The 22,054-nt window shown below is 35.5% G+C and overlaps 1 protein-coding gene across 1 annotated transcript in view; it reads right to left on the minus strand.

Moving 5' to 3' along the window:
• MAPKAP1 (MAPK associated protein 1) overlaps positions 1 to 17,091 on the minus strand; it is a 221,129-nt gene extending 204,038 nt beyond the window's left edge. The window contains 3 exon segments of the mRNA XM_020289475.2: positions 7,187 to 7,276; positions 9,690 to 10,017; positions 12,042 to 17,091. Of these exon segments, the coding sequence (XP_020145064.2) occupies positions 7,187 to 7,276; positions 9,690 to 9,948 (349 nt within the window). The 5' untranslated portion in view covers positions 9,949 to 10,017; positions 12,042 to 17,091.
• Positions 17,092 to 22,054: the final 4,963 nt, after the last annotated feature.

Consider the following 22,054-nt stretch of genomic DNA (forward strand, 5'->3'; position numbering starts at 1 on the left):
TTGGCAGGTTAACTACAAAGAGCGGAACTATTTTAAGTAACTTATTACCCAGCAATTTGACTGTACATTCCCTAATGAAATATATCCAAAAGACAAAAAAAAAATCTTATTCATTTTAGTAATCATGTTGTTAGTAATGACATTTGTATTTCTATTCTGGAACCAAGATTTTCTGCATAAAAGAAAAAGATACACAAACATAAAAGCAAAAAAGTAAATATTCTCTAACCACAAATTTGAATTGGACTTATCAGCATTAACTCACAACATATTTTCTCTTTAAAAAAATTTGTTCTGAGCTCTACTCAATAAAAAGGGATATAGGGAAAAAACTAATTGAGTGAACATCCCTAGCACTTAGGCTGTAGTCTCCAAATGCCATTTACCACTACAAAGAACAAGAATCCTTGGAAAAATGACTGATTCCAGATTTGGAGAAGGAAATATGTAAGATGAGCCTGGAACATCTTGTCATACAAGAAAGCAAGGAAGCTATGAAAGATTATTGGCGTTTAACACAAAACCTAGTAGCCAATATGAAGGAACTCACTACACAAAAGAATACCTTTAGCATCAAAAAGAATAATTGAAATTATTATTAATTGAAAAGTGTCAACTATGCTTTATAAACCCACGAGTTCATAATGATATAAAGGAAAAGACACTCATTGTTCATCTATCTAGGATCTAAGGAATAAACTCATAATTCTGAAAACTTTTAAAAGGAAAAGAATCAAGCATTCATCCTTTTTTATAGGGACTATATCTAAGGTTAACCAAATAACAGATTAGGAAAAGTTCTTCATATGAAAATTAGTTAATAAATGAAAAAAGACTGAGAAAATTAGAAATCACTATTTTGCAACTCCTGATGAAATAATGTATCTAAGCAATGCCCATTAATGGCCACTAAAATCATTAGGTGAAAAGCAAACAGGAGTAACTTAATGGATGAACAACACTTGATTTCACCATCAATCTTAACATCACAAAAAAGAAGACATTTCCCCTCCCCCAACCCAAAGAGAAGACATTCCATGTTTCCTGATACAATGCAATATGAAGTATAGAACAACATAAAAAAAAAAAAACTCTTACCAAAAATCAAACTTCATTCTCAGCAAGTTTCTAGATCAGTTTATAGGACACAGTAGACAGAGAAGCATATTAAATGAGAACATGGGGATATAATTAGCAAAATCCAGAATGTAGGAAAATTCTATGGGACAAATGACCCAGTTTCTTTAACAAATAAATTACAAGGAAAAAAGTGAATGAGAATCTATAGATTTAAAAAATAGAGATATTAACCAAAAGTAATATGAGGATGTTAGATCCAAACTAGAACTAACCAATTGGAAAAGAAAACAGAAAGAGAAAAATCTGAGATATTAATAATTAGGTATTCCACAGTATTGTCACTGGAAAAGAGAAAAAAAAATAATAATAAGGAAAATATGAATAGTGGTTAGATATTTGGTAATACTAAAGAATTCTTTCTTTCTTCTTCTTCTTCTTTTTTTAAAGAGACAGGGTCTCGCTCTGTAGTCCAGGCTGCAGTACAGTGGTGCTTACAGTAACCTCAGGCTCCTGGCTGCTCAAGCAAGCCTCCTGAGTAGCTAGGACTAAAGGTACATGCCACCATGTCCAGCCAATTTTTTTGTTTTGTAGTAGAGATGGCATCTCACTATATTACCTAGGCTGGTTTTAAACTCCTGGCCTCAAGTGATCCTCCCACCTCAGCTTCCCAAAACACTGGGATTACAGGTGTGAGTTATTACGCCCAGCCAAGAATTATTTCTTTATAATATTATTACATTATTTACATATACTGTATAATATATATTATAAAGAAAGTTATTTAAAATATTCTTTTTAATGTAATAATATAATTAATAAAGATTTCTCTATAATAATTAAAATAAACAATATGAAAAATATTAAGATAATATTAAAGAATTGTTTGGAGAGCAGTAGTACTGCAATTTTCTTATACGTTAAAAACACAAAGTATTCAGGCATGAAATTATATAATAGCTTGGATCTGCTTAAAAATAAGCCAGGAAAGGCCGGGTGTGGTGGCTCACGCCTGTAATCCTAGCTCTTGGGAGGCCGAGGCGGGCGGATTGCTCAAGGTCAGGAGTTCAAAACCAGCCTGAGCAAGAGCGAGACCCCGTCTCTACTATAAATAGAAAGAAATTAATTGGCCAACTGATATATACATAAAAAAAAAAATTAGCCGGGCATGGTGGCACATGCCTGTAGTCCCAGCTACTCGGGAGGCTGAGGCAGAAGGATCGCTCCAGCCCAGGAGATTGAGGTTGCTGTGAGCTAGGCTGACGCCATGGCACTCACTCTAGCCTGGGCAACAAAGCGAGACTCTGTCTCAAAAAAAAAAAAAAAAAAAAAAGCCAGGAAGGCAGGTAGTAGAATTTACAATGAAACAAAACCAGCCAAATATTGATCATTGTTGAAGCTGGGTGATGAGTGTCAAGGTTTCATTAAACCATTCTCTCTACTTTTATGTATGTTTGAAATTTTCTGTAATAAGAAGGTTTAAAGAAAATTTAAACTTCAAAAAAAAAAAAAGTAAGTAACCTATAACATCACTACTCTGATCAAATCAACTCATTACAGAGTAAAAATAAAATTCCTCACAAGATCCTCCATGATTGGGAGTCCCACTACTGACTTCTCTGACCCCACTCTTCCCTTGCTTATTCTACTCTAACCAATAGGTACCCTTCCTTGCTATTCCTTGAATACACCAGGTATACTTTTGTCTCAGTCTTACACTTGCTGTTCCCTCCTCTTAGAACACTCATCCCCCAGTATCTGCATGACTCACTCCTTCATTTCCTGCAGATCTCTGCTCAAACATTACCTTCCCTGATGATCTTACATAAAATAGCAAAAGCCCCTGCCTAGCATTCCTTATCTTCCTTACCTGGCTGTATTCTTCTCTATGCCACTTATCCCATTCTGACATACTATGTTTGCTCACTGTCTATCTTCCCCCATGAGAATATAAGCTCCACGAAGACAAGGACTTTGTCTTGTTCGCTATTTGTTGAATGAATAACATTATTTATTAATAATAATTATTTGTTAAATGAATAACTCTGGATCAGAGAAGCAGAAAAAAGTTGTGGCATGGGGAGCAGAAAGGGAGAACGAAGTAGACAGCATCACAACGGAGCAGAGATAAGATGCAGGAGGTCCTGAGAGACCTTCCTCCTGGCTCCAAGCCATTCATAAAGTACAAATGGACTTCTTGAAGCTCTCCCTCAAGTTGCTTTTTGTTATTCACAACTGAAAAGTCCTCACTCATATAAATGGTTGGAAGTCCCCAACAAATACAAAACTGGAAAAATAGCCTAAAAATTTAATTATCAGTATTATGATAAATCACATACTATTCAGGAAGATGACAATGCATATGAGAACTAATAAGGGTTTAGTGAGTGGTGGGATACAAAACAAATATACTAAAACAATAGATTTCTTTACAAAAGACCAGTAAGAAACTTATGAGGAAGAAGATGTTATTTGCAATGGTAAAAGCATCTAGAAATACTCTTAATAAGAAATGTAAAAGTGCAGGATTTGTATGGAGACAACAACACTTTATGCACTTGTGTGCATAAAAATCACAAAAGAGAGCATATATAATAGATTTGAGTATTGTTTGAAATATATAGACCAAGATAAATGAAATCTAGAATAAATACATCAAAATGTTAACAGCAGTTATCTATTGATGTGGGATAACTGGTAGCTTATTTTCATTTTTACCTTTTTTTTTACATTCTCTAGAATTTTTTTTTTTTTTTAATATAGAGGGCTTGGTAACTTCCCCAAACTCTGGCCACAGATGCCAGAGAGGGAAAGGAACAGGGAACACCAAAGACTCCTCAATACCCAAAACTTCAGAAGCAGCTCCTTTCTGCCTATGATATGGGAGGGTATGGAGCACAGTGGAAAGACTAAGGTCTTTAAGTTCAGACTGGCCAGAAAAAAATTTTGGCTTTGCCACTTATTACTTATGAGTAAGTAACATGGGAAAGTTATTTAGCCTCTGAATTCCAGTTTTCTCACCTATAATATAGACATATTAACAGCTAATTTACTGAACTTGCATAAAGAGGAAACAAACTTAGTGGCTAACATATTATATACTCCAGAGCTGGTTACTCATCAAAATCACCCAGGGAGCTTTTGAAAAATATAGATTTAAGAAACCCACCCCCTTATCTATTGAATCAGAAATTCCACAGGTAGGGCCTAGAAATGTATAGGGAATAACATTTAACATGCACTTTTGGATGCATTTATGATTTTTATACAGTTTGCATTTGGAAATCATTATTTTATGAAACCAATAATAGAGGTTATATAACTTTAAGAATACTTATAAATAGTTGATATAAACTATATTATTGTTTTGAGCTATTATTTCACTTCATACATAAAAAGCTTTTGCCTTCCAATTAGACTTCAAACTTATTAACAACAGAACTCATGTATTCCTCTCCAAGCAACTAGCATAGCATTATAAGCCACACCAAAATTATGGAAGAAATACTTGTTAAATGACTCAATGAATAAGAGTAATAACTAATCATGGAAAGAATACCAATACCATTTTAAGACAATAAAATTAAAAATAGCTGGACCTTGATATGACATTATTCCTGACGAAGGAGACTTCTGATGACACTATCTTCACATTTATCCATGCAGTTTTAGTTACAGGAATACTAAAAGGATCTTACTCTAAGGTATTTCATTTATCATGTGATCTCATGGCAAATGGATCAGTAAGTTCATAAAGAACTTCACAGTATGGACCAGATTGCCTCTACCAGCTCTTCCATTTCATCTACGAAAAGGTCGCATTTATATTGTGTCTTAAAGGATGGACTGAACTAAGATAGAATATTTGTGAAAGAAAAACATTTCTGGGGAGGTTATTATATTTAGAATAATAATTCTTCTAGTGAAATAAAACAAAGAAAAACAAATGAAAGGATTTTAACAAAGCATAAATAGCAGAAAAAGAATGAAGGAATGAATAAATGATTTACCTAACCAAAATTCCCAATGAAAATCAAAAGAATTTAGATATGCTATTTCTTGCCAAAAGAGAGTAAGTTTTTGAGAGATGTATAAAAACCGAATGGCAACTCAAGTTTGCCAGACAAATGTTTAGTGGACTGCTGATTCCACTTTTCTAGCATGCTTCAGGACAACCAGAGTGCCAGTTGTAGTTTAATGATAGAACCCAGCCTAAGAGAGATTCAAAGACATTCCTTTGTGCACTGAGGTTCCCTCTAAGTGTCAGGAAAGACCACCAGGCAAGCTGCTGGTCTGGCTAGAACCAAGGATAGCATTTCAAGCATGAACAGGCACATTAAGGAGCTTCTTCAGAAGTAAGATTATGGGGTCACTTAATGAAATCTATGAGACAGAAAAGGGAGAGAAGGAAACTGAAAGAGAGAGAGAATACATATACAATAGACAGTGTGGTTACAAATGAAAGCAAAGAGGAACTGACCATTTCTGCAGCATATTCTGTGAAACACTGAACAGAAGTTAAAGTGAATTAGACTTTAAAGAATGAATAGGGGAGGAGCAAACAAAAATCCTCTTTATTAGATGTGTCAAAATTTAAGCTGAAGAACTTATTTCTCACATTGTAAAAGGGATTAATGCAATTATATTTGAGGTGCTCTCTTCACTCTATTTTTTATTTATAATTTTTAAAGATATAGAAGTGAAGAAGGCAAACCAAGGGTAGCTGGAGAGATACAAGAGCTCTGATGAACTGGCTCTGTATTAAGAGATTAATAAGAACTGCATTAAGATATATAAAAATTTTAAAGGGGACAAGATAAATGATAAAAAGTGTTTTCAGTTTATGTTAAATACAACAGAGAGAAGTATTAACTGAATCAACAGAAAAGGCCAGCTTAGTGAGATTTTAAAAGTATCAAGAGCAAAACTAAAGAGACATTTAAGAAGAGTTATAGGAAGTCATAGAATGAGATATAAGGAAGAAAAAGAAGTGAATGGGATTTCTACACAGTCATCACTTAGAATCAGTAATTAAGAAAACTGTATTTACTGAGGATACTGTAGTCTATAATCATAGTAGAAAAAAGCAATAAGCACTTTATACAGTGTAGGTTAGCACAAAGAGACTGGCCTTTGTATGCAGACACAGCTGGATACAAAACATGACCCTATCACACTACTACCTCCTAGCTGTATAACTTTAGCAAGTTAATCAAATCTCTCTGAGCCTTTGTCTCATCTGTTAATGACAGCAACAATACCTACACCTTACAAGATCATTGCATTAGAGGTAATGCATGTAAAGTGCCTAATATATACCACTAGGTAGGTGTTGCTGTTAATAATCATTAATATGGTTAGTCTTATAATTATTATATCGCAACGGAGCCAGTCAACAAATATTTATTAGGTATCTATTACATGCCAGTGTGGAGGTGCTGGGAGGATACAGAAGACAGACTGCGGACATTTCTTTCAAAAGAGAAAAAAAGAGAAAGTCTAGAAAACATAATATAACCATTACAAAATATTTTAATACCATTTTACTTTTGAAATTTTCTTAAAAGTCTTCTCTTCTTGCTGAGACTGAAGCTTTGAAAATATAAAATATGGCCAGTCTTTATACACATACCATATGAACACATATATCAAATGCTAATAATACCAGCAACATAATGGTTTTTAAGCTAAAGGAAAAGAATTAGCATATATGCAAAAAACATTGTTATTAAGGCCACTAATGAGGCAAGGGAGTCTAGGTTGGAACTGACAAGAGGAATGAATCTATAATCGAGAGGACCATTCAAAAAAATCATAGAGTACTCCTTGACCTTAAGAACGAAGCACTGGCGTGACAGTTGTTACAAAATTGTCCACTGCACGCATAAATCCCTATGACCCAGAGTGAAGAGTGGCTAAATAAACAAGACCTAAAGAACACACAGCTTCAGAGGAGCAAGGCACACAAATGAAAGAGTTCAAAGCTCCAAACACAAGAAGTACCTACCCAGAGGATTTAAAAGGATAAATTAAAAATAAATGTTCTTATATTATAATATAAGCTAAATATATAAATCTCAAATTAAGAATTAAAATTATTTCCATTTACCTGATTGCTTAGAATTTCTTTCTTTCCACTGAATATTTTTGCATTTGATCTGGTTTTGTCTCTCTTTTCGGAGTCGCTCTAATCTTTGAGCTTGAAAAGAAATATTATAACTATAAGTTTGTCAATGAAAGTTTACTATAAACAAAGACATAATTAACTACCTTTATATGAATAAAGATGTTTTATATTGCATATGTAGGGAAAAAGTCATAAAATTTTAAAGGTGGCACCCCTGAAAAGCAAATACCAACAAAAACATGAAAATATTCTTGATTTATAATTGAAATTAGAGGATATAAAACATTAATAGAGATCATAAAGATAGTATTAACATGGAAGAGAATAATAAAATGTGAAAACTTCTGTGATTAATATGACATTTCATTATATAAATCATTAATAACGGTCTTAAAGGAATTTTAATGCACAAATGAACTGAAGTGAATATTACATTACAGGAATAAAATTACTGTTATGAATTACTCTACCCATTTCAAAAATTAAAGATAAATGAACTCAGACTAGACTATTAAAGTTTTAAATATAAAATCCTTTATCTAAAAATCATGAAAATTATAAAATGTCAAAGCTATATAAATTAGCATAGCTTTTCTTCAGTGGGCTGAAACAGTTTATAGGTAGTAAAATAAATGATTTGTATCTTTGTAACATTAGTCAAATCTTAAAAAGAACAATTTTTCTTTTACAAAATTTTAAGGTATGTTGAAAGGATTAAAAAGCAAATTCCTTGGTCACTAGGACAACCCACAATCTCAATTAATTATTAGCATCTAAGTGCTACCTAAAGAAATTTCAACCAGAGTCAACTAAAATTATGCATTTGTGATTATATTGCCCACTGGCTGATCAACTTTCAAAAATCAGTGAATTGATCCTTTAAAAAATAATATCCAGCATCCATTAACAACTGCTGCATACAGAGTTCACAATGGAAAAGAAAAGTCACAACTGATGTCATCTCTTGAAATTCATTTTCTCTTGCTAATCTGTACCTTCCTATCCTGGCATATTGCTAATAGAAAATAAATAAAATAAATTTCTTTTTTAGCCTATTTCAAAGTAGGAAATCATATACTCCTGCTCTTAGCATTGTGGTAGGGAAACACCAAAAATAATCTTGCCAGAAATTTCAACTATGCTGGGAAAAGCATTCTGACAATGTCACTATATCTAACCAAATTTCACTGAAGAAAAATACATTCAATTGCAATTAATAAATGTGAAGGGTACAGCCAATGTAATATAATCATAAAGCTCTCAATTTAGCAGCATTCTCCTACTGAAATCCATTCAACCTGTCATATAAGATATCATCTCAATACCTTGCAAGGAAGTCAGCTTCAACTAGAGAACTGAGAATCAATGGTTTTAAATTATATTCAAACCTTCACTCAAATCCTATTTTGATGAAAGTTCCTTTAGATACTGGGAAATGTTATTAATTATTTTCATCGTGAGAACAAATTATTCTTTTTGGTGTCACAGATGCTGAATTCTGAACCAAAACCATAATGTGCCTTTCACTGTAAATTGTATCCAGCTCTACCTGCAGTACTCCTTTCTGTACACTTTACATTTGGATTATTAAAATAAATACGTAAATATTTCCAATGTTCTACTACATCTCCTGCCACTACCTTTCCTGGGAGTTAGCACGTAACTGTTGCTGATTTGGAGATTATGTTTTCTGATTATCTAAAAAAAAAAATTATCTCCTAGAACACCCTGTCACATTACAACAATAATATGTATTCTAAATAATTTATCTAAGTAAAACAAGGCCTTGGTTCATCACATACTCCTCGAAAGGCCACAAAAAATATAAACTGGGAAATGGGCAATGATAAGCTTTTAAAAGCTAATGACTAAATATATTAACATATACCAAAGTTGAGCATTTTCAAGCCACAAATATCAAAGGTTAGTGATCAATTTAAGAAAATAAAGGTAAAGTATCAAAAACAGGAGCACCTTTTCTCATCTCACACCCAGTGTATGAATTCCTATTAAAACCAGCCCTAACAAATACCTGGATGTCTCCTCCCAATCCCCTAGCCCCCTACAATTCCTCCAGGGACAAGAACCACTTTGGGCAGTTCAAAATTCTTGGTTATATCAACCTGAATTCTGCCTCTAGGTAGTCTACCTACTGGGACTAATGTTGCTCTGTGAAGACACTCAAAACAGGGCTGTTTCCCTTTCCACACGATGATTTTTTTTAGAAAGATAGCATCCTACACATCTCTACTAGCCAACTTTTTCACCTCTCCCTCTTCTGTCTACTTCCTTCTAATAACATTCCAGAGGGCCTTTCCATTCAGTTGCAGAGATGGAGATGTTGCTCAGACTCAGTCTGACACATGCATGTTCCTATTAATACATAGAAGCTTCTCCCATTAAGCTTATTCCAACATTATGCATTATCCATAAGACTATTTACTGATGTAAAGCTCAGAATACATAACTAGAAGACAATGTTTACCTGTGTTTGAGCGTCTTCTAATACCAAAGTCCCAACTTGAGGTAATATCGACTGACTGGGCATATATATAGCCCTGAGTCTCACCATTGCTTCCCTGAATTTCTGACCCACTGTCTCCAGGCATTGAAGGAGGATGAATCTTCTCTAGGTCAACATCATGATCAATGAGAACCATCTCACACATTCCCGTGTCATCACTGGTCACATGTGACTGTCGAATATGAGCTAGAATGATAGTTGGATTGTCCAAGAAGGCCATCCTTTCTGTGGGCCAATTTCCTTAAAAGGCTATTTTCTCCTCTTCATATTGTTTCACGAGCTCACCTACCTAGAAACATGATGTACACAGTAATATTTAAGAATAAGGCAGAAAATGACTGAATCATTTTTCAAACAAATTCAATGCAGTAAAATGCTACCTTGAAAATCAACATTTATCCCTGTACCTAGGAGCTTAAAAAGGATTAAATCTAAGCTGAAAGGAAATCCTTATAAGCACTAGGGGCTGCAGCTGTAGTCAATGAGATCTCCATGGAATCAGAGAGGAAGGCTTGCACTCTTGCAAAACAAATAATAGTAACTCCTTAGTCAGGCCATTCAATGCACATGACTACTGTTAAAGCCATAAATTTTCCTTTCTTTCTCCCTTCACTCCCATGCAGTCTTCTCGTTACTTTATAAGGTCATGGGGGAACAAGTTGTATTTTCCTCAAATGATGTGATAAAGTATGAAACTGTATTTCATCACTTTACATTTCCCCTCCTGTCATATATTTGTGAAGTGTTTAAAAGGGCACAGACAACACTTTCAGAGTTACTAGGGATTTTACAAAAACGTATCACCAAAGTAATTTTTCTCCATAAATGTATTTTCCTTTAAGATAATATTGTGCTTTTAAAATAAAACTTATTAATCAAAATTGCCTACTACAAGATTAATTCTTTATTTTAGAAACTAATTATAAGAACTGCTTCCTCAATCCTGTTAAAACTGTAATGATGTTTACTCTAGAAACAAGACTTCTTCAGTTAAATGAAAATACTAAAAAAAAAAAAAAATTACAAGACAGTGGTTAGGACCTAGGCTCTAGAGAGAGAACTAGGTTCGAATCCTGACCCTGTCACTTTCTAGCTACGTGATCTTGGTAAAGACACAACCTTTTTTGAGCCTCTCTTTTCTTTCTTCATTCATAAAATGGAGGTTTCAGAAATAAAAGGATTAGGGGATAATGCAGATAAAGTGCTCAAAAGAGTACTTGGCACATAATGAAATAAATATTAGCTGCTATTAATAATAATGATGATGACGGTAAAAATATCATTACTAACTTCAGCTTTCAATTCTTGTTTAAAGTAGTCCTAAAATATATCAGTATCTCATCCTTTAGTAAGTTCATGGCAGATAAAATAAGTCTGTGCTTCTTTTGTGACAGAGGACACTGCATCTGGATCACCTCCTTGTTCCTCCAAAATCACTTCAAAGTACAAGGAATGTCAAAGTTGGATTGAATATGTTCCTAAGAAAGTCTTAAAAGATAATTACTTTTAGAAAGACCTTATATAACACCAGATTTTGTCATTTGTTTCTTCTAGAAATTGAACATTTGAGAGAATCTAGTTAATAAATCATTATAGCTAACTGAGGTTTTAAAATATTTTGTCTGGTAACACATCATTTTATGGGATAACACGTAGTGGGTCCTAAAATAAAGACAGTGAGATTAAAAGGAAGTTTAACTGAGGAGCATCTCTAATCAAGAGAATTACATTAATCTTCACTTTTTTCCTTTAAATATATTCACTGAGTACTCATTTTACAGAGGCCAATGGGAAATGCAAATGTAAGGTGCACCCCAATCAAAAAGTTTATAACCTAATACTAATCTAGTACATCACCTAATACCACAGGATTCTTTTAAGTGTCAAATTTCAGAGACATCTGGTGTCTCAAATGTCAATCCACCATTTTAAGTATACTAATCAGAAAAAAAATTACAAAATTAATGGGAAACATTTAAATTTTACTTGTAAAAATAAGAACTTTTTCTATAACCATAAAAAGACATATATACCATATAATTACTTATGAATATTTGTTTTGTCACAGAATCATAGCATCATAGAGCACCAGAGTTGCAAACATCCACATATAGCAATCATGACATGCTGTCTTCTATATATGAAAGGAAAGTAACTAGAAACCAGCAGAGGGGCGGGTGCTTTCTACTTCATACTGAATAATTCACCCCTGCAAAAACAAGGGCTTCAATAAGAAGTCACACATTCAACGGGTGTTCTACCACCAAAAAGTCAAATGGCAAAAGGCAAAGCAACAAAAGCATACTGAAGTACCTTCAATAAAATCTTTTTCAGGTAAATGGATCTGCTCCATCACTTCCTATGAAGAAAAGAGGAATGGGCAAACACATCTGAAGGCACACATCAACTCCCCAACTTTATCCTTCCAGAACAGAGGCCTCAAAACACTCCAACACCAGTAAATATCGTCTCTATTAGGACACTATGACTTCATACACTGGAGAATCTATATAATTCACTCAACAAATACTCAATACTAGTTCTGGTAAGGAACTCCCACAGGACTGCCTTGGGACATGTGCTATTGTATATGTCACTTTTTACCTCCTATTATATGTACTTGAAGACTTAGACTATAAGTTCCACAAGGACAGGGGCTATAACACGGTTTCCTTTCTGGTAACAAAGAATGTTACACATAGCGGGAATTCAATAAGTGTTGCTGTCCAACTTCTAAAGACTATCCAATTTTGTAGTAGAGATAAGTCATATATGAGTGTCAGGTGTAAGTGTGATTACAAAGAAAGGATTGCCTTTTTTTCTTAATACAAGAGCTTCTCCTCAATATGCCCTTCAAAATTGTCACCTTGGGATACTATCAACTTATTACAACAACACTACTTTTCAGAACCAAAAGAGTATTTTTTAAATCTCCCTTAAGAGCAACGAATTATTTAAAGGTATATTTGATTTCTAAGACAAAGACACTGACAATGCAGACAAGAACAAGTTATTTTCTCTGATCAGTTATGTAAAGATAAAAAATCATTTAAAAAACTAATCCCGGCAGGGGTTCAGAGAAATGGACACTCTCATGCACTCTAGGAAGGAATGAAAACTGGGACTTTTTAGGGAGTAATTTGGTAATATTTATCAAAACGTAAAACATGAATACCCTCTGGGAAATCTCACTTCTGCAAAGGAGATTCATGCAAAGGAGATAATTGTGAAAAAATATTTATCTCAGAATTATTTGTAACACTGAAAGTAACCCAAACATCCATTAATAGTTCATATGCCATGCTGACACATACATAAGACAGAATACTACATCGTGATTAAAATTACATGGTAAAAGATGGATACAAAAAATGTGGTATATACAAATGATGGATATTACTCAGCCTTAAAAGTGCAAGAAATTCTGACACATGCTTCAACATGGATAAACCTTGAAGACCTAGGTCAACTGCAAAGGGATAAGTACCAGATGATTCCAATTACATGAGGTATGTAGAACAGTCAAATTCACAGAAATAGAAAGTAGAATGGTGGTTGCCAGGAGCTGGAGGGAGATGGTAAGGGGAAAAAGTACTGAATGGGCACATTTTGGTTTTGGAAGATAGAAAAGTTCTGTAGATGGATGGTGGTGATGGCTGCACAACATGATTGTACTTAATGCCACTGAACTATATATGTAAAAATGGTTCAAATGGTAAATTTTATGTACCATTTATACTTTACCACAATTTTAAAAAGGTAAATTTTTTAAAAAGTCTAGGAAACACCAGATTAAACAAAGTTAAACAGGTTTTCTTCTTGCTGCTTAATCACAGAATTTGTCAAAGCTTTTAAACTGTGTACTTACATATTGTGACTCTCCAAGAGTAGGGAATCTAGTAACAAAATAGTCCCCAAACTAAATATTTTTTTCTCTAGGAACACTAAAACATATCAATGTATAACAGGGTCTCATAGAAGATGGTTTAAAAATGGTGCTCTACACTTGTACAAATGCTGTCTCTTCAGGCCTTGAATACCTTGCCTGGATGTCACCAATTTTTAACTCTGAGATAGATGGTCCCTTTTGTATATCTTTAGGTTGTCAGATAAACACTAATATCAGACTCTAAGAGATCGGCTCCCCTAAGATGTCCAACTTTCCACAGTTTCTTTCTCCCACTTTTTAACAGCAGGTTCATTAAAGAATATTTGATTTAAAATGGAAGCAATAGGAACATCCACACAGAGTGGAAGGATAGTAATAGATGTCCCAACATGACACAGCCATTTTTAATGTACTGGGTGGGTCTCCTTTATACTTCATTCATTCAATAAATATTTACTAAGTTCCTACTAAGTGCTAAGGGTGATTCCAGGTCCAGTTTGTATACTATACCACTTACGCACCTACTTGTGCTCATTAATGATCATGTAACCTGCATGTGGTGACTGGGAACATGCCCTAAACATGGGAGTAATTTTTAGTAGGCTTTGATGGGTATCAGGTCTTAATACAATTTAAAATAATTTCATACACACACATTTCCAAATTTTATTTAAAATGGCTTATGAAAAAACTGATACACAGACAGGTTAAGAAATTTGCCCAAAGACAGACAGCTATACAGTAGAACTAAATCAAATCCAAGAGCCTTGGATCTTAACTTCTATACCATACAGCCTCTCAAAACAAAGAGAGACAAAGAGTTACCATAGTCATCACGAACATGATTTGTAAAAATCCTGTTGTGCTTTTTTGGTTCTGAGACTTGAGAGAAATTTCTCCCATGGGTCTTTCTTTGTGAAAGATAAAAGACAGCAAACATATTATATGGTATAATATTAGCCCCTTAACTCCCCTCTACTAATGCAACAATGATTTATATAACCGCAAGAAATAAGCAGTGCATGTAATAGTTGCTCAAAAAAAAAAGGTCACAAAATTTAACACATAAAAGGAACTTTAGAGGTCATCTACTTGTTGACCTGAAACCACAGAGGAAGGGTTTACTTTAAAGACCCAGTTAGGTCTAAGAATATTTTGAAAATCCCTGGTGATTCACACACAATTAGCTACCAGTACATATCTGAAATATTCTGTTTCTTCAAATAACCCACCACAGGCAAACTAGAATATCCCATACTTCTTCACTCCCTAAGAACTTGAGATAAGCAACAATACCACTTAAAATGCTGAAGTCCAGGCCAGGCATGGTGGCTCACACCTGTTATACTAGCACTTTGGGAGGCCAAGGTGGGTGGATCGCTCAAGGACAGGAGTTCGAGACCAGCCTGAGCAAGAGCGAGACCCTGTCTCTATTTAAAAAATAGAAAGAAATTAGCTGGATAACTAAAAATATATAGAAAAAATTAGCCAGGCATGGTAGCACATGCCTGTAGTCCCAGCTACTCAAGAGGTTGAGGCAGAAGGATCGCTTGAGCCCAGGAGTTTGAGGTTGCTGTGAGCTAGGCTGACACCACGGCACTCTAGCCTGGGCAACAGAGTTAAGACTCTTGTCTCAAAAAAAAAAAAAAAAAAATGCTGATGTCCAGCCAACAGTTAGAAGGAAATTCCCCTTCCTGGATTTTTTCAAAACACTATACACTTCACTCTGCCAAACAGAATTCTCATCCCTTCACCTGCAATCTGTGAAAACCTGTCTGAATAAGCAACAGCCTGAGGCTTCTCAAAGGTCTGCAAACTCCCAATCAAAAATTACTGCTGCCCCATCAATGTGCCATATAAATGTTGGCATGTTAATTGTGTATTTATAAGATTGTTAATGGTTAGTTAATTTACCTCCCACACTATTATTGTACTTGAAATGATTTAACGTCTGCTGAGGGAGTTAACAACATGTAACAGCAGATGTAAGATTTTTTTTTTTTTACCTTTCCACACTGTACCCCGACTTTACACTATTAGCATTAGGCAAGTTAAAACTGATTCCTAGACAGGAGTTCTTAAGTGTATTACAGGAGCACTCACATTTATTTTCCACAACAAGAAATTATTATGAGTGAGAAAAACAAAAGCCTTTTTATTATATACGAAATCTTCCATTTATAAAAACCAACAGACCCTGTTTTTCTCTAAAATTTCAACATTCTTTGATATAGTTAAAGTTCAGAATTCATATCTCCTGGAATTTGAAAATAATTGAAGTGACCATTAAAATAAAATGCACTTTATTGCTTTTAAATCTCTTTCTCTAACTCTTTCCAATTTAACTCTAAATTAAACCTTCATTTATTCTTCAGACTAGCAAAAATTGAGACTTTTTCTCCCTCAGGGAATTAAAATATTTTCCATGTGAATATGCCCAGTTTCATTAAGCAGTAAATAGTAAAACCGCATATCTAGAGAGTTCATTTTTTCCTTTCACATTTTTATTTCTATACTTTGACTAAAAGTACACACTAGATTAAATTAAAACAACAGAAAGAAAATGCCTGTATATTCTTTTGAATGAGATTCTTTCACTAAACATTATCTGAGTGCTAGGGACTGGGAATCCTACAAAAACTGACATAAACATTGGCCTGCCCCCTCCAGAGGCTTACTTAGAAATTTGAGCAGAGGAGTTATGTCATGTACATGCAGAACAGTAACATAAAGCAATATATATATATACCCACCACCAAATGAGACACCAAGGCAATATGTTTTCCAAGAGATAGAAAAGTCACAGAAGGTGTCAGGAAGAAAGAAGGCAGCATTTAAGGATAGCTAGGCTTTTATCAGGTAGAAACACAAAGAAGAGTAAAAATTGACATTTACTGAGCTCTTACTATGAGCTGTACTAATCACTTTTCATGTAACAACACATTCAACCCTATGACCACCTCAGACAGAAGGTAGGTATTAATACTATCCTCATTTTATAGATTAAAAAAAAAAGTTAAGGTTTAAAGGAGTTAAGTAACTTGCTCAAGGAGACAAGGTACATTTTTAAAAGATCATGGTTTTTGAAGCTCCTCCCACCAAGAGGTGGAGTTTATTTCCCCACTCCTTGAATCTGAGTTCACACTGCGATTTGCTTTGACCAATAGAATATAGTGGCCGTAAAGTTGCAGAACTTCTGAATCTTGGCTTCTAGAGACCTTGAAGCTTCTACTCTGGCCTTCTTTGAACACTTCCATACAACAGGAAGAAGCTTGGGATAAAAGACCATGTGCAGAGAGCAGCTCAGCCATCCTTATCATCCCAGCTGTCCCTGCCAAAGCCTCCCTGAATGATTGAGGCCTCCCACCAACCTACCAGGAGGTAAGGTCTCTTCTCCTATCAAAAATCTCCCTTGGACAAAGGAACCCTGACCCTGATTTTCTTGTCTAGACCATTAACCACCACTTGAAATGCTTCAGAATCTTACCATCTGCCAAGATCCAGTTAAAAGGAGCCTGGTACAATACAGTGAACTCTCAAACTTCACAGACACACCTGAAGGGCAGAGGAGAATGACCATAAATCAAGGTATAAGAGGACTTAGGGAAGCTACCTACAGCAACATGCCATAAGTAAGAAATTTAGTTTTAGAATGCATTCGCATTTTGCATTCTCTCCTATAATATACCGCACTTGTGTTTTAATAGGAAAAAATGTGTATCTTCATATATACCACTAAAATTGATACTCTTAAAAAAATGTGCTATGCTCACTTTGTGGCTTCCAGTACCCTCTGGCACATACTGGGATTCTCCTAACCCCCACTGAACAGCAAGGGTTCAATGGAAAAACATAGGTTTTGGTGTCAGAAACATGATTTTGCACAGATAAAATGGCACTTTAACAATGGACAACTCAAAATCTAAATTTTACTGAACAGGTATTTCCTATGAAAAGTTTGAAGAATTATTATTAATCACACCAAAGTATACATAAAGTTCTAAGCACAAGTTAGACTAAAATATCATTATTAAGCTATTATAAAACAACTAGTATTTTCAAAGTGTTTTGAAATAACATGTATTAGCAATAGCTGTGAAACTTCAGACAACCTAACCACCCACTACCCCTCAAACTCCAAACCTGACAACATTTCTAGCAGTTACAAGAAATCTGCCCGTTTTTGGTGCAATATAGCCCTAAAATTATTTTTCAAGTAGGTGTTGTCTCTCTGACATAATAGATTAGATTGACAATTTTGAAAATAATTTTAGGTTTTAAGATCTCAGGTAAAAATATTTACAGTTTTCCTAGAATAAAAAATATAAATAATGCCAAAGAAACTAGACTGTTTCTCAATGTGAAATTACCAGTTTAAGAGCTTAAGCTGTAAATAGCAAATACTCATTCATTGGTTTCACTCATTTAACAAATTACTATGTCCTGAGCACCAAATATACAGTGCTGAGCAAAAAATAAAGACCTGGGCACTGCCCTCATGGAGCTAAAGATATGTATGCTAGACAGAATTCTAAGATAGCCTTAGAAATTCGTGCTTTTTGATATCCATCCCTTTGTGTTATTCCCTCCCTTGAATGTGTGTGGAACCTGACTTGCTTCCAGGCAATAAAATATGGCAAAGGTGACAGGAGAATCACTTCCATGATTACTTTCCATTATATGAGACTCAATCTTAGCCAACTAAAGAGAGAGATTCTAAGCTAGAGAGATTTTCCTGCTGGCCTTGAAGAAGCAAACAGCCATGTTATGGAACCACACATGGCAAGGACCTGTGAGCAGCCTCTAGGAATTGAGAATGGTCCCAGCTAACAGCTAGCAAGAAAAGGACTTCAGTATACAGCCACAGGGAAATTAATTCCATCAAAACCTAAGAGATCTTGGAAGATCTTTCCCTACTGGAGCCTCCAGATGAGGCTATAGCCAGCTGACACATCAATTTCATCCCTTCGAGAGCCTGAGCAGAGAACCCAGCTAAAGCCATGACTCCTGACTCACTGGGAGATCATAAATTTGTTTTAACCTGGTAAATTTGTGCTAACTTGCTATGCAGCAATAAAAAATGAATCCAGTATAGTAGAGAAATAAACCTAAACCCCTTCACACATAACACTCAAGGTTCTCTATAATCCAGTTTCACTCCCTCTGCTCTGCCATCTTGCAAATCCCAGGACTACTCTGAATATGTTCTGGCCTTTGGTAATGATACTCCTTTGTTTGAGATGTGCCCTTCTCCTCCAACATAAATTCTTCTAAATCCAACTCTGTAAACCCTTCTCCAATTCCCAGGATACAAACTGTTTTAAAAGCACTTTATTTCTACCTTCATTATAGTTGCTATATGAATACCATTTTTAATGAATTGCCCATTTTAAATTTTTTGATGCAATCTAAAATCAGAAATATGGTTACTTTATTAAGGTATAAATCTCTCTCCCCAAATCATCTGAGTTTGCTGTAAGATCCCATCAACAGTAATGCAGTGGTTCTAAAGTAGTCGTCCTCAAATGGAAGTCAATTCTGCTCCCCCCGAAAACACTTAGCAATGTCTAGTGACACTTTTGGTTCTCACAACTAGGGACGGGTGCTATTAGCATCCAGTGGGTAGATGCAAGGGATGCTGCTAACCATAGTACAGTGAACAAGACAGCACCCACAACAAAGAATTTTATCCCCAAAAATGTCAGTATCAATAATGCTAAGGCTGAGAAACCCTACAATAATGTGTGGTTTGAAACTATAAAACTTTGCTACTAAAATCTATGCTCAAACCTTCTAAGGTCTACTAGGGAACCTGCACCCTCAAGGCCATATGTGGCCCTCCAAATCCCCAAGTGCAGCCCCTCGACTGAATCCAAACAAATCCTGATTTGTTCCATGAAGTTTGGATTCAGTCAAAATGCCGCACTCAAGGATCCAGAAGGCGAGAACCAAAGCTCCCTATATTTAATGAATACCTACTACGCACCAGGCACTGTTCTAGAGACAGAAAGTACAGCAGAAAAGCAGACAGTCCTGCTCTCATGGACCTCACATTCTAAGGGGGAGTAGAAGGCAGACACAAACTAGAGAAGTGCTGTGGAGAAAAACAGCACAGGGAAAGAAATGGATAATGCTGGATGGAGCCATAGGTTGCAATTATAAATTAGAAAGGAGTACCTCACTGAGGTGATATCTGACTTAACAGAAGGAGGGGAAAGAACAAGCCATGTGGACATTTGAGGGATGTGCCCACCAAGCAGAGTGGAACATGCCTGACACTATTCAAGGAGCTGCAATGAGTCCAGCCAGGAGCAAGGAGTAGAGGATAAGATCTGGAAGAGTTGGACAAATTGTATAGGGTCTTGCAGGTCATTCTATGGCCTTTGGCTTTTACTCCAAGTGAAATAGGGAGTGTCTGGAAGGATGGGGAAGAGAGCAGTGACATATCTATCTCACACTTAAAAGGATCTCTCTGGCTGCTTTGTTAAGGAATGAATTAACAAACAAATGAAAGAATAAACTGATCACACCAGGGTTTCTTGTTTTAATAATAATTTATTTATATGTTCATTTTCCAAACTTCTAAACTTTTTTTTTTTTTTTTTTTTGAGACTGAGTCTCACTCTGTTGCCTGGGCTATAGTGCTGTGGCTTCAGCCTACCTCACAGCAACCTCAAACTCCTGGGCTCAAGCAATCCTCCTGCCTCAGCCTCCCGGGTAGCTGGGACTACAGGCATGCACCATCATGCCGGGCTAATTTTTTTCTATTTTTAGTTTGACTAATTTCTTTCTATTTATAGTAGAGATGGGGTCTCGCTCTTGCTCAGGCTGGTCTCAAACTTCTGAGCTCAAGCAATCCTCCAGCCTCGGCCTTCCAGAGTGCCAGGATTACAGGCGTGAGCCACCACACCCGGCCTCAGTAGAGTTTTATTAATATTTCCACTTACCTGGCTCTCAGGTTAACCAAATCATTAATTAAGAAAAGCTACATAGTATATTTCAAGGACTAGTCAGGAAACCTGAATTCCAGGTCTCTAATTACCAGGGACCTAATTGTACAGCCTTGGACAAGTCACTTCTTTAAATCTCATCTATTAAATGGAATGTTGTATTATACTGAGGACCTTTTTAGCTCTTAAATTCTATTCTGATCACATGTGGGGAAGAGGATGAGGATGTGAATGGAAGAAGTTTATCCTGGAACCCCTCTAAAAGGTTTTGTGTTTTTGTTTCACATTGTTTTCCCTCAAAGGCCAGAAGAATTCCACTGCATGTTTTACCTATACCACTTATATACCATAGTTCGGACTCTAAGTAGAGAGGTACAAGGAATCCTCTTTTTGATAAGGAAGATCATAATAGTAAGAAGATGTTGCCAGCAAACTCTTTTCAAAGGTAAACCATATTGCCTGATTTGAATGGGTATCATCACCACCTATCTTTTAATGCTATCCTATGTGGAAAATGGTTCCTATAACTATATGAGTTAAAGTTGGTAAACAAGGCTGGGCGCGGTGGCTCACGCCTATAATCCTAGCACTCTGGGAGGCCAAGGTGGGTGGATTGCTCGAGGTCAGGAGTTCAAAACCAGCCTGAGCAAGAGTGAGACCCCATCTCTACTATAAATAGACAGAAATTAATTGGCCAACTAATATATATAGAAAAAAATTAGTCGGGCATGGTGGTGCATGCCTGTAGTCCCAGCTACTTGGGAGGCTGAGGCAGCAGGATTGCTTGAGCCCAGGAGTTTGAGGTTGCTGTGAGCGAGGCTGACGCCATGGCACTCACCCTAGCCTGGGCAACAAAGCGAGACTCTGTCTCAAAAACAAACAAAAAAAGTTGGTAAACAGTAAAGTTATCTTCAGAGTGTTATCATAAAAGAAACTATTTAATATTACCAGAAAGTGAAAAAATGATTATATACACAATGGGTTGCTACATCTAGAATTCCAGGTTGTTGTCACCAGTCTGCCTAGAGACTTTATGACTTTTTTTAATGCTATGGGACGACTTTAGGAGAGTCAAGTGCCTCTGACTCTGTTTCCTTTGCAGTGAAACAGCCATAAAATATGTCCTATTTAGCCATATCACAGGGATATTGATATAAAACAAAATAGAATATTTACAGAAAATAAAAAAGCACTTTACAAATGGAAGATGCAATATTACTGACTTTTCCTATTCTAGCTACATCTTTTTGAAAGGAAAATAAATAAGCTGTCAACTATCAAACTCATTCAACTCCTAATGAATAGAAGACAGCGATGAGATAATCTAAACTAGCATATAATTCTCAAACTATTTTTATGTGACTTTGAAAGGTGCTTTGTACTCTCATTTGAATAAAGCATTCATAATCTCAATAAATGATAATTGCTCTTATTACTATTAATCAACTGCATTAACTTTGCCAGGTATTTTTTAAATAACCTTTTAG

The sequence above is a fragment of the Microcebus murinus genome, chromosome 12 (genome assembly GCF_040939455.1).
Source record: "Microcebus murinus isolate Inina chromosome 12, M.murinus_Inina_mat1.0, whole genome shotgun sequence".
Lineage (NCBI taxonomy): Eukaryota > Metazoa > Chordata > Mammalia > Primates > Cheirogaleidae > Microcebus > Microcebus murinus.